The sequence below is a fragment of the Mauremys mutica genome, chromosome 24, assembly GCF_020497125.1.
Source record: "Mauremys mutica isolate MM-2020 ecotype Southern chromosome 24, ASM2049712v1, whole genome shotgun sequence".
Taxonomy (NCBI): domain Eukaryota; kingdom Metazoa; phylum Chordata; order Testudines; family Geoemydidae; genus Mauremys; species Mauremys mutica.
In genome coordinates this window covers 9,697,075-9,710,404 of record NC_059095.1, presented here as the reverse complement: position 1 = coordinate 9,710,404, position 13,330 = coordinate 9,697,075, and the positions used below count along the sequence as shown (strand labels likewise).

Below are 13,330 nucleotides of genomic sequence, written 5' to 3'. Positions count from 1 at the left end.
CAAATGGGTCATACTAATAGTTAATATAATACTTCTTTACTCGCACGTTTCATCAATACAGCCCAAAGCACTTTACAGAGGAGGGCAGTAGCATTATCCCATTTTACACATGGGGAAACGGAGGCACAGAGCTGTGACGTGACTTTCCCACAGCAAGCAGCTGGCAGCATAGCAGGAACTAGAACCCAAGTGGCCAGATCCCAGTCTGGGGCTCTGTCCACGAGGCCAGACTGCCTCTCGCATTGATAGGACTTATGACCTATAAAGCCCTAAATGGCCTGGGACCAGCCTACTTAAGGGATCTCCTCTCTCCCAATGCCATTCTGCCGCAGCTGTAGTCAGCAGCGAGCTGGATATCCCTCGTTGCAAAAGAGAGGGGGTGCCTGACAGAGAGGGCCTAGAGATTTTAGAACTTGCATCCCTCTTTGGTCTGAAGTAGCCTGAACTTGGTAACCTTGTTGACATGTTGCAAAAGCCGCCTGCTTGCGAGGGTTTGGGGAGAAGGCTTGTGGTGTGCTTCCTGGAGGAGGAAGGGCAGAAAGGGGTCCCTGCAGACGTGATCAGATTAATGCTGCTGAGTTCTAAACTGCATGAACTGTTGTGTGGTCCATTGCCAAGAGCCTTGGGCAGGTGTCATTCCAGTTATTTCATAATTGGAATAAATAGATACGTAGCTAGCTCTGATTCGATACACCAGTTCCTGCGTCCACAAAAAAACTCCCCGTGACTTCAGTGATGAAAGAACTGAGGAAAAGCAGAATAAGCATCTCAGGATCTGGCTCTGTACATGTCCCGTACAGCACCCCGGAAGCACAGCCAACTTGGGCTGAGTGCACAGTAGCCAGGCTAAGGACACTGGGGCTAACCCCCCTCTCTTATGCTGTGAGCTCTGCAATGGCCACCCAGGACAGACAGGCCCTGTCTTGTGAAGCTGGAGCAGAGGGAGAGAGGAATTTGAAGGCGCAGGCAAAGGATCAGAGCTATGTCTGCAGAGGGAACTGGAAAAGAGAGGAAGATTCAGGGGGGCTTTTCCAAATGGCAGGAGCCCCAGTTGTGCTGAGCATGTGGAAAGGGGTAGAGAAGAGTCAGTGTAAGATAAATGGAGGAAGGAAGAGTTGAGGGACGTTGTGACCAGCAACAGCAAGTCCCCGGAGGGGTCTGAATACAACGTTGGCCTTGGGACCAGCCAGTACCTCCAATTTCCACGTCTGCCGGACGTACTCGCGCACCATGTTGTCCCGCATGCTGTCGAAGACGCCGGGCTGGAGCGCCACGCTGCTGGGGCGGTTGCAGGGCTTGCGGAGGGTGCAGCAGAGCCCGTCGGCGTCCTTGGAGTAGAATTCGCAGAGCTCCTCCGGCCCGCAGTGCGCCTTGCCCCCCGCGATGGCGTACGTGCCGTTCATCTGGCGCTCAATGGGGTAGTGATAGAACTGCAGGTTGTGCACCATGGAGAGCACGTAGCCACCCAGGCTCCGCAGGCACTGGCGCAGCAGGAAGAGGCCGTCCGACATGCCCGCCAGTTTGAGGTACTCCTCGGCCTCCGACCGAGAGATGCTGCCGTAGAAGAAGGGCAGGTGGCTGGCTGCATCCGGCATCTCGTGCGCTGACTGGGGCTCCTCAGACCTGCTCAGACACTCCGGGTGCTGGGCCTAGGGAACGGAAGCAGAATTCCTCATTGAGACATTGCATTGCAATACAGCCACGGACAAAGGGAAGCTGTTAGCCGACGACCCCTTGGGAGTACAGGACCCGTGTCGCCATCTCCATCCATCTGCCCACAAGCCATTACCGCAGGGTCAATTAAGAGAATCTAAGGCCAGAAGAGAGGATCCTGATCATCTAATCTCCTTTCCTGCGTAACAGGCTAGATAATTCCACCCTGTGATTCATATATCACCCCCCTAACTGCCGACTGAGCCAGAGTGTGGTTTTTAGAAAGACATCTGGTCTGGAGTTAGAGATTTCAGGTGATGGGGAATCCACCGCATCCCCTAGTGAGCTGTTCCAATGGTTAATTATCCTCACTGTTAAAAAATTGCAGCCTGACATTGTCACTGGATCTAGTTATGCCATTATCGTCTAAATTAAAAAGCCCCCTACTACCCAAAATCTTCTCTCCGGAGAGGTTCCTGTAGATCATGATAAAAGGAAATACCGTTTTTTGCAATGCATAATTAACCTTTGGAACTCACTACCTCAGCCTACTGATACTGCCAAGAGATTAGCAGGCCTCTAAAAAAGGACTAGACAGTTCTATGGGTAATCAGAACATTGACAGTTCCACTAGACAGGATACAAGTTTATAAGGGATATAAAACCCTGATGCTTCTAGGCATAATCCAACCGCCAAGTGACAAGGGTAAAGAAGAACCTTTCCCTATCTGTTGCTGAATTTTTTGCATCTTCCACCGGAGTATCTGGCAGTGGCCCCTGTCAAAGATTGTCCATTAGATGGACCAATGGTCTGGGCCAGTTTGCCTGGTCCTCTGTGCTATCAACCCAGAGAAAGCTGTGACTCCAGTGTGACAATCCATCGTTGCAGATTGGATTCCGTACAGTTCTCCCGCCCTTTTCAAACTGGAATCTGCAGATGTCACCGGAGGCCCCTAGACTCACGGCAGAGTAATACCAGAAAGGGACTTACCACCTATCCCGGTAGAGCCAGCTCTCAATAGAAACCCAATGCATCATGTCACACTGCTGGCTGAGCCTTTGACAAGTCTCCTCCGCCAATGAGTTGTTATCTGCACTATTGGTTTTGGTATCAAGTTATCTAAATCCCACCCACAGACCAAGGCCAGTTTCCATTAATTAATGGAAACACCAGTGAGCTCCAGGGGGCGCACCGGCTCCCTGGGAGCTGACCTTTGATGGGGATGTAGCATGACGTGAGAAGAGCTGAGCTGGCGCCTCCTTTCCACAAACGTTTCGGTCACGTTCAGAATACAGTCAACCCGACTCCTTGGGTCGCTGGGTCTGGTGTCTGCACTTCTGCACACATTCTTTATTAATGATTAGTAGTAGTCATAGTATCATAGTCAGAGACCAGGACCCAATGGTGCTAGGGGCTGTACAAACCCAAAACAAAACGACAGTCCCTGCCCGACAGAGCTGACAGTGTATCAGATGAATGATAGATACAGACGGACCGACAAGATTTTAAATTGTCCCAATGGCCAGGCCTCTTGGTCGACTGAGGGACAGACCGATTGCACACTAAAGGCTGGCACAGAAAGGAGCAGGCCTTAGACGGTCATATGGCTTTCTGAGGTGGGCTGGCCACCCCCTGGTAGTGTGTGGCCTAGGCAGGGACTGTCTAAACGATCTACACTAGTGCAGTGGTTTTCAAACTGCGGGTTGTGACCCGGTACTGGGACGCGGAATGGAAGGCACTGGGTCGCGGCGGCTCTGGTCAGCACCGCCGACCGGGCTGTTAAAAGTCCCATCGGCAGTGCAGCCTGGCTAAGGCAGGCTAGTTCCTACCTGTTCTGACACCGCGCTGCGCCCCGGAAGCAGCCAGCAGCAGGTCCAGCTCCTAGGTGGGGGGGCCACGGGGCTCCACATGCTGCCCCCACCCTAAGCACCGGCTCTGCCCTCCCATTGGCCAGTTCCTGGCCAATGGGGAGCTGAGCGGGACGCCGCCTGTGGGTGAGAGCCACGCAGAGCCGCTTGTGAGCCTCCACCTAGGAGCCGGACCTGCTGCTGGCCCCTTCCACAGTGACAGGACAGGCAGGGAGCTTTGCTTAGCACCCCCGCTGTGCCACTGACCAGGAGCTGCCCAAGGTAAGCCGGCGCCCCAATCCCCTGCCCCAGCACTGAGCTACCCCCAAACCCAGAGCCCCCTCCTGCACCCCAAACCCCTCATCCCCAGCCCCACCCCAGAGCCTGCACCCCCAGCCCAGAGCCCTGACCCCCTCCCGCACCCCAACCCCCCTGCCCCAGCCCAGAGCCCCCTCTCGCACCCTGAACCCCTCATTCCCAGCCCCACCCCACAGCCCTCACCCCCGTGCCCCAACCCGCTGCCCTGAGCCCCTCCCACAACCCAAACCCCTCATCCCCAGCTCCGTTGGGTCGCAGGCATCAACAATTTTCTTCAACTGGGTCACCAGAAAAAAAGTTTGAAACCACTGGCCTAGCGTATGTGGAATGGGGATGGAGGGGGGTTGCTGGAGAGACGCCATCCTGCCATAGCTCTCCTGCTTTGCTCAGGAGCAAGGCAAGGAGATGCCTGCCCAGGAAGCTGGATTTATGGCCACCGGCTTTTTTTGACCTATTTGTTTTTTATCTGCCTGAAGCCCAGAAAGGGCCATCAGACAACCGAAGGGGAAAGCAGGCTGAGCAGCGGAGGCGTTTTACTATTGCAGGAAACCACAGCAGGAAACAGTCAGGGAGGTTTGCAACTTGGGTACAAGCCGTAGATTAAACTGTGTCAGGCTCAGCAAAATTCAGCCTGCGCTGTGAAGCCCCTTTAATCAAATGCATGAAATGGGAGGACACAGGGATCGGAGGGGCAGGAGACCTGAGTTCGGAACATAGGAATTGCTGGACCGGTTCAGACCAGGGTCCAACTAGTCCAGTATACTGTTACCAACAGTGGCTAATACTAGTTGTGTCAGAGGAAAGTGCAAGAAACCCTGCAGGAAACAATGATGGACTAACTAGTCCCTAGTTAAATTTACCTCCTGACCATGGATAGTTAGGGAGTGGTTTAGGCCCTGATGCATGAGGGTTTATGTCCCTTCCAAAGTTTGTGTTTAATCTTTACTATTATAATATAACTATGGATATTGTTGTATGCAGTGGTGTGTTGGCCTCAGGATATGGGAAATGTTTGTTATCTCTATACATGTCTGGGCCTTTCCTCAACCCTGCTAAGCACTTGGCCTCAAAGATATTTTGTGGTACTGAGTTCTATTCCTAACACTGCCACTTGTCTCACCATGTGACCCTGAGTAATGCTCTTAGCTGCCTCGTACCTCAGTTTCCCTCTCTGTGAAATGGGTACAGCATTTTTGTCCCCATCTTGCAGGGGTGTTGTGAGGCTTTATTTATAACCCTTCATACCAGGCAAGCACCTGTATGGTGCTAGGCACCGTCAACTCCCCCTGACTGCTAAAATCAGGCCCTGATTTTTCAAGCAGCCTTTAAATGTTGGGTGGCAGTTTGGGCCTGATTTTCCGGAGGTGCTGAGAATCCCCACATGCCTGAAGTGTCTCAAGTTGAGCATCCAAAAAACAGAAGCACCCAAAATCAGTGGCCACTTTAGAACATGTTGGACTTCCTGTGCGAAGTTGCACTGAGAAAGGCCTCTCCCCCACTTAATTAGGGCTGATCAAAACTGCAACCACATTTAGGTGGGCAACAAACAGAAAGATCTCTAAGATATCTGTCATTTACAGCTACCTATAGCCAGCCACAGACCTCGGCATGGGAGAAAACTGCCAGCAACGGTGCATTGCTCCATGACATTTAAACACAACAAGCTGGGCCAAATTCTGCTGTCTGTGACGCTGGTGCACATCAATCAAAGTCAGTGGGGTTGGATCAGTGAAGCAGGGAACAGTATTGAGCCTGTTATGATGGCTGTTTATGTCTTCCTATTATTATTGGTGGTGATATTATTATTATTGTTTATTATTAACCTGGTCACAACAAACCCCAGCAATGCAGCTCTCACAGTGGGAGCTGGCCCTTTAAGATGGATGAGGTTCAGCATCACCTGTGCCAGGTGTAGCCTGTCTCCCCAGGTGAAGGGAACGGAGAGGGGCAGGGGGGCCAATGGGATGGGTGCTTGTGACTGAGCACTAGGCCTGCTGAGAAATATAAGGCCAGTGGTGACTCTCTGCTGTGCTTGAGCAGAAGCTGCAGGGAGAGGAGTCTGCTAGGAGGAAGATCAGTGATGCCAGCACTAAGAACCCTCCACCAAGGGTCTGAGCTAGCTAGGATGGAAGGTGGGTTTGGAGGGGGAGATTTGTGGGTGTTTGAATATTACCTTAATAAACCAGACTCCTGAAAAGAGGAGGCATGTTCAGAAAACTCCAGCAAAAGGGTGGTGGAGAACGGAGGCAGCGGCAGTGCCTGAAGCCACATGGAAAAGCCCTGCTGCTGCAGCCGCTCCAGGGCTGGTGCTGCCTTAATGCAAGGCAGTGACCAATGTGCCGGGGGGGAGAGAAACAATCCCCTTTGGCTGTCCTCTCGTTAGCATCTTTAGCTGGGCCTGGCCCTTCAGAACCGCTGCAAGGGTCTGTTCCCATCCCAGCAAACACAGCAGGGACAAGGGTGACGCCTGCCTTCCCCCGAGCTCGGCTGCGTCTCTCTGGAACGCCAGCAGTGCTTGGGGTGGGGGAGCCATTTTCTTGCCCCATTGCTTTTGATTTTCCTATCCTCACCCCATTACTGCTGGGGTGACCAGATAGCAAGTAGGAGAAATTGGGACACAATGTGAGGGGTAATAGGCACCTAGGTAAGAAAAATCCCCAAATATCAGGACTGTCCCTATAAAATTGGGACATCTGGTCACCCTAATTTCTACAGAGTCCTTGTGGGGATGACACCAGGAGGGAGTGGCAGGAGTAAGACTCCAGTGGCTACAATGGCACCCGGCCCTGGGGAAGGCAAACAAGCCCCAGCCTGGGGGTGTGGGCTTGAGGCAAAGGCGGGAATGAGGTGTGATTGCGAGGGGGGGGCTGTTTGAAGGGGCAGGTGCTTAAGGCGGAGCGACAAGGTGGCAGAGCAGTGAGACCCACCCAGGCCATGGAGCTCAGAGCAGGGGAGGGAGGTGGAGGGCTGAGGCTGGAGAAGGGGGAGCAAGAGCAGGGATGCGTGTTACATGGGGCCCAGTAATGAGGCACGAGGCGCTAGTCTGAGGTGCTCTGAGGGGAGATTTTTATCCGTGTCCAGACTGCTTCCCTCCACCCCTTCTCTCCACGCCTGCGTCTGCTTACCAGGAGGCTGTGCCCTTGGGAGCTCTACCTACATGGCCGTGACGGGGGTAGAGCTGGCTGGTTCCGGGGTAGAAACTTTCCCCTGCTCGCCCGGCTCCCAACCAACGGCCGCGGCTTCCTCCCGCTTGGCGGCTTGCAACTGCCATGGAACCTTCCCGCTAGGCCCGTGCGGAATTGCCTGGCCCCTGCGGCCTCGTGCACGGCTCCGCCGGAGCCCCGGCCTTGCAGGGTTTGCGCCAATAGGGGCGTTGCTGTTATCGGCTGTTATCAGGCCTTAGCACGGGATCACTTGGATAACTTAGGCCCATTCACATTTTGCTTCTGGTTTTTGTGCTCACCAGTCAAATACAGGCGAATAGATATTGCTAAGAAGAGTCATTTCTCCCTGGAAGAGGGTTTTATTAAGTCTCAGCCCTAAGTGAAATGACTGTGTTCATGTTTACAGAAACCCTGGAGAACAAACCCCTTCAACGTCTGTCCTGAGGCTTTTCTTTTGGAAACCTGCACCACGCGGGCTTCACCTGGGATCTGATCTGCTCTCGTCTAAGGAAGTGAGCAGGTAAGGCTGTTAACTTGAAGGACAGCACTTGGCTGTGTGTTTAAAAGGGTAAATAATAACTAGACGTCTGAGGTCTCTTTCATCCCTATGGATCCCAGACTGTGCATGTTGAGAACTGAAATGCAGCCACTTCTGGTGTGGAACATGGTGACCATTTTGCCCTAGTAAAAACACACAATTTTTAGGAAGCAAAGTGTAGAATAATTTCTCTGATACCGTGGGAGGGAGGTTAGGAAAATACTGCTCCAGACAGGAAAATGAGGAGAAATCAGAGTTCAATAAATATCCTCTCTACTTCTCAGCTGTCACTGAAAGAGGATCACTCTTCTGGGTACGGGGAAGGGTCTGTGGCAGGCAGCTGCTTCTGTGTCCCTGTCTGTATCACCCACGTTCCACTTAGCGGATGTCTACACTGCAGCTGGAAGCGAACCTCCCAGCCAGGGCAGACAGGCTCCGAAGCAGCCGCAAGACTTCACTGAAGAGCCCTGAGGGGCCTGTATCAATCGGGATATGAGCAGCTAAGCCAAATCACAAGCCCCCAACTCAATCCTTGATCATGGTGCCCAGAACCCTAAATTACCAAGATTTTATTGGTTAAATAAATGGAACTTTTGCCCAAGGCACTGACGGCTTGGGCCTGTGCTCCCTGTGGCTCTGCTGACTGACCAACCAACTGCTCAGCACCTTATGGTCCGTTACGCATCTTTCCATCAGTGATCTGGTAGCAAGGCTCTGTCTTGGTCCTGTGCTGACCTCCTTCTCCCACCCTAGCAGCTGTTGAGTTTACTGACAGCGGGATGGGTAGTTGGTGAGTTGGGTGGGGAGGAAACTCATGAACCTTTATGCAGAGTGCCCCAACCCCCCCCCCGACACACACACACTCCCCCTACACCTGCTCCCCCAGGCTCAGGAATTGCCACCTACAAATCCTGTCCTGCCTTTTCATCACGATTCATTCAGTCTCTGCCCGTGCTTCGGCACAGCCACGCTGAGCCGGCAAGAGCCCCCCGAAGGAGCAGCACGCTGATTCCGCTCGAAGGGGAAGGAGAGATCGGGTGATAAAGAATGGAAAAATAATGACACATTCGATCGGTGCAGTCAGATGGCAGTGAAGGCCTAAGCTTGTTCATATCCTGCTGGGGCCTTTTTCTCTCTCTGTGGTTATTTGTCAAATGCTAATGAGCGGAAGCAATTAGCTCCCATTGCTGTGTGGGGAGGGAGGCAGGCCACCTGCATGGGGGGAGGAGGGGGCCTGGTGGGCATGGCTCAGTCAGTCGGCAGTTTGAAAGCACAATTCTCAGCCTAGAAGGCTTCGTATCTGAGCTGATTTTTTGGTGTGTGCATGGGTTGAGGCTTTAACGGTGAGGATCTCTTTGTTACAAGAAAGTCGTCTTCCATTTATAGAGTGCCTTTCATTTTACAAATGGATGTGCAAATCGTACGCCACAGGAACGAGTGGAAGGCAGCCACCTCTGGGGTGGAATGTGGCCGCTGATTGGTGGCGTGGAGCAACGCTCCTATCAGTGGGAGCCTAAGGGCAGTTCTACAGCCAGGTAAATCGGGAGGGCAGTGTGAAGTCACCCGAGCTGGAGTTTGGTCAGTGTTCTACTGCAAACAGTCCCATGGGGTCTTTAAAGACCCAGCAGTGGTCAGGACTGTCTAAGAAGCAGCAACATTTGACTTGGGGGTGGTGTCCCTTCTTCGTGCTGACCCATCATGAACACTCCTTATTGGTGAGGGCTGCTGGCTAAGCAGATTTCAATATAGATCTACTTATGCGTTTCCTTGCCTCTCTGCCTATCCAGGTACCCATATGCCCCCATCCATGTCGTATGGGAGACCCCGCTCAGTAGCACCCTCCTGTTCCTTTTCGCAAATAGTCACTAGCTAATTGTTCCCTGTAGGGGTGAAAAAAAGGACAGCAGAGTCCACAGACATCACCTTGAACTCGAAGGGGCTAAGCAGCATTAAGTGAAACAGGACAACTTATGTAACGTGGCTGCCTTCGGACAGTCGCGCTCTGCTGTGGTCAGTGACTGACCACAGAGCGGACGCAAACTTTTTCAATCTAATTCTGGCAATTACCGAAAGTGTCTTGGCTCAGCTAAAGTTGCCATTGCAAAATACTGCCCTGGAGTAGCCATTTAAGGTCCCTCTCCTGCAGCAGGATCTCCAGGCAATGGACCCTTTATCTCATGTAGAAAGGGTAACCTACGGGATCTCTCTGCAAAATTAAGAAGCATGATCCATCTGTCTCCTGAGAACAATCCATGAGAGCAATGCAGGGCATAGAAGGATTTTACCGGTTGCGGTGCTTCGTCTAAATTTCATATCGTGTCTGATCTTCAAAATATTTCAGACATGTCTGAGCTTGACCAACTTAAGCACTTAGGACATGATCAAATCCTGCACCACTGAAGTTAATGGGAGCTCTGCCATTGACTTCACTGCATGCTGGATCGGGTCATCAGCAAGAAGCCTGCTGAGCTTCAGGGAAGCTGTCGCAGCTATGCACAGACCTGCCTGCCCATGAAATCAGTTCTTAGTATCCTCTTCCCTATGACCAAGATGGTCATTCCCCAGGGTTTTCCTTCTGAGGCAGAGTCGTTGGATGGAGGGTTGGGATTCCTTGGCACAAAGGGCATCATGTCACGTGGCCTGGCCTTTGGCATGCAATAGCGGAGGCCATTGCATTTCTAGAGCAGTTTTTTCCCTGAAGTGGTGGGATGACATCTGCCTCGTGACCCACTGGTGGGATGCTCCAGATAAAGCTGTCACTGCGTACTTGCATGCAATGCAATCATAACATCCTGGCTATGTGTCTGAGTGAGTGATAGAAATCATAGAATATCAGGGTTGGAAGGGACCTCAGAAGGTATCTAGTCCAACCCCCTGCTCAAAGCAGGACCAATCCCAGACAGATTTTTGCCCCAGATCCCTAAATGGCCCCCTCAAGGATTGAACTCACAACCCTGGGTTTAGCAGGCCAATGCTCAAACCACTGAGCTATCCCTCCCCATGGCTAAGCTGACAGAAAGGATAGGGGACTAGCTGCCACTCTCTGAAGCCAGGTTTCTCCATTAGCTCATGCAGCGGAGCGGTGTGTGTTTGGAGCTGAAAGGCGAGGGGGGTCTAGTCTTTGCTGCCTGTGTGTGAAGAACACACGACTGCTTGTGTCTGCAGCACGTGGATTTGATTCAGAGGCTGGAGGACACACACACACACACACACACACACACACACACTACAGAGACCCGATGGCTCTGATCCCACAGGTCCAGTGTAGCGTTTGACTAGCGCTCAGTAACTCTGAGGGTGCATCGGACAAATCCCAGCCTGGTGCTCCCAGCACAGCGTGTGGTTCTGTTCGCTCTGCCAGGGGGGTGCTGTCTCTGGATAGGGAACGCCAAGTCTTTCAAACCAGTAATAACTTGGTTTCAATCTACCTCGGCGCCCCATGCCTACCACGCAGGCTGTGCCCTGTGAGGACACCAGCCACAATGTAGTGTCTCAGCATAAGGGCTCCAGCCCTCCATCTCCATGGCTGTCTGCAGTACAGAGCAATGGGCTCCCAGGCGATGGCACATACTGTGCAAAGCAGAGAGAGGCCTGACAGAGCAGAAATGAGGTGGAAGGATGGGCCAGTGGTTAAGGTGCTAGTCTGGGAGGGGGGAGGCCGGGGTGCAGTTCCCGGCTCTGCCACAGACTTCCTGTGTGACCTTCGGCAAGTCACTGAGCCTCTTTGGATAAAGGAGGATAACAAATTGGAGGATTGGGCCAAAAGAAATCTGATGAGGTTCAACAAGGACCAATGCAGAGTCCTGCACTTAGGAAGAAAGAATCCCATGCACCACTACAGGCTGGGGACTGACTGGCTAAGCAGCAGTTCTGCAGAAAAGGACCTAGGGGTTGCAGTGGATGAGAAGCTGGATATGAGTCAGCAGTGTGCCCTTGTTGCCAAGAAGGCTAACGGCATATTGGGCTGCATTAGTAGGAGCACTGCCAGCAGATTGAGGGACGTGATTATTCCCTCCTATTCGGCACTGGTGAGGCCACACCTGGAGTATTGCATACAGTTCCCCCCCAACCCTGCCCCGCCGCCCACTACAGAAGGGATGTGGACAAATTGGAGCGAGTCCAGCGGAGGGCAACAAAAATGATCAGGGGGCTGGAGCACATGACTTATGAGGAGAGGCTGAGGGAACTGGGCTTGTTTAGTCTCCAGAAGAGAAGAGTGAGGGGGGATTTGATAGCAGCCTTCAACTACCTGAAGGGGGGTTCCAAAGAAGATGGAGCTCGGCTGTTCTCAGTGGTACCTGATGACAGAACAAGGAGCAATGGTCTCAAGTTGCAGTGGGGGAGGTCTAGGTTGGAGATTAGGAAACACTATTTCACTAGGAGGGTGGTGAAGCACTGGAATGGGTTACCTAGGGAGGTAGTGGAATCTCCTTCCTTAGAGGTTTTTCAGGCCCGGCTTGACAAAGCCCTGGCTGGGATGATTTAGTTGGGTTTGGTCCTGCTTTGAGCAGGGGGTGGGACTAGATGACGTCCTGAGGGCCCTTCCAACCCTGATCTTCTATGATTCTATGAACAGTGCTTCCTACTCACAGCAGCACCGTAAGGCACTCGGGTACCCTGGTAATGGGGGCCGTGTAAGAGAGCGAGAGAAATGAGAACTATCTTTCATCTCCCGCACTGGCCCCGGGTTGATGTGACCATGCACTTAACAAACACCTTCTCTCTCATGACTGAAAGCATCGCTGCGTGCTGCAGAGGCAGCCGTCTTACAGGGAGACACGTTACGCCTCGGCCTCTCACCCACACTATATGCCTCATGCTTAAGCAACTGTCAGAAATGTGTGTTTCCAACCACAAAATGACCCCCGAGAGACCTAATCCTCTGCACATTTGGAATACGTTTTTCTTGTTTAAGTTTAGAAAGGGGAGATCTTTAAATATCCCGGGTTTGATGTTTAGCTCATCTTTTTATTGGTGTTTGTACTGTAGAGCAGAGGTGGGCAAACTACAGCCCGTGGGCCACATTCAGCCCACGAGACCCTCCTGCCCGGCCCCCGAGCACCTGGCCCAGGAGGCTCACCCCCGGCCCCTCCCCCACAGCCTCAGCGTGCCCCGCTGCCGGCGCAACGCTCTGGGTGGCAGGTCTGTGAGCTCCTGGGGCAGCGCAGCTGCAGAGCCTGGCCTGACCCGCTCTCTGTGCTGCGCGCTGGCGGTGTGGCCCGGCTCCAGCTGGGCGGTGCGGCTGTAGCGCCGCCAGCCACCGGTGCTCCAGGCAGCGCGGTAAAGGAGGCAGGGAGCAGGGGGGGTGGATAGAGGGCAGGGGAGTTGGGGGTAGTGGTTGGGGGCGAGGGTGTGGATAGGGGTCGGGGGGCACAGGGGGTTGGATGGGGGCAGGGATTCTTGGGGGGGCAGTCAGGAAGGACAGGGGGTTGGATGGGGCAGCAGGGGGCAGTCAGGGGCAGGGGTTCTGGGGGCAGTCAGGGGACAAGGAGAAGGGGTGGTTGGATGGGGCAGGGGTCCCGGGGGGGCTGTCAGGAATGAGAGGAGGGGTTGGATGGGGCGGCGAGGGTCCGGGGGGGACAGGGAGTGGCGGTGTGTGAATGGGCAGGGGTCCCAGAGGGGCCATCAGGGAACAGAGCAGATTGGATGGGGCAGGATGTGGGGGCCGGGCCACAACTCCCTCCCCTAACCAGCCCTCCATACAATTTACGAAACCCGATGTGGCCCTCAGGCCAAAAAGTTTGCCCGCCCCTGATCTAGAGGCTCCAACCAAGATCCAGGTGCTAGGTGCTGTACGAACACACAGCAA

At 53.4% G+C, this 13,330-nt stretch overlaps 2 protein-coding genes across 7 annotated transcripts in view; one reads left to right on the top strand and one right to left on the bottom strand.

The window, feature by feature from the left end:
* LOC123355754 (tyrosine-protein kinase ZAP-70) overlaps positions 1-13,330 on the bottom strand; it is an 84,297-nt gene that overhangs the window by 15,856 nt on the left and 55,111 nt on the right. For 4 of the 5 annotated variants that reach the window (XM_044998390.1, XM_044998394.1, XM_044998392.1 and 1 more), the window contains one exon: positions 1,194-1,649. In XM_044998390.1, the coding sequence (XP_044854325.1) occupies positions 1,194-1,649 (456 nt within the window). Of the gene's footprint in view, positions 1-1,193; positions 1,650-6,944; positions 7,079-13,330 lie in introns of those variants that run through there. The other variant, XM_044998391.1, reaches the window with a different exon arrangement.
* ADAMTS10 (ADAM metallopeptidase with thrombospondin type 1 motif 10) overlaps positions 5,859-13,330 on the top strand; it is a 132,913-nt gene continuing 125,441 nt past the window's right edge. For both annotated transcript variants that reach the window (XM_044998388.1, XM_044998387.1), the window contains exons 1-2: positions 5,859-5,951; positions 7,390-7,503. The gene's annotated coding sequence lies outside the window, so the exon portion shown is untranslated. The remainder of the gene's footprint in view (positions 5,952-7,389; positions 7,504-13,330) is intronic.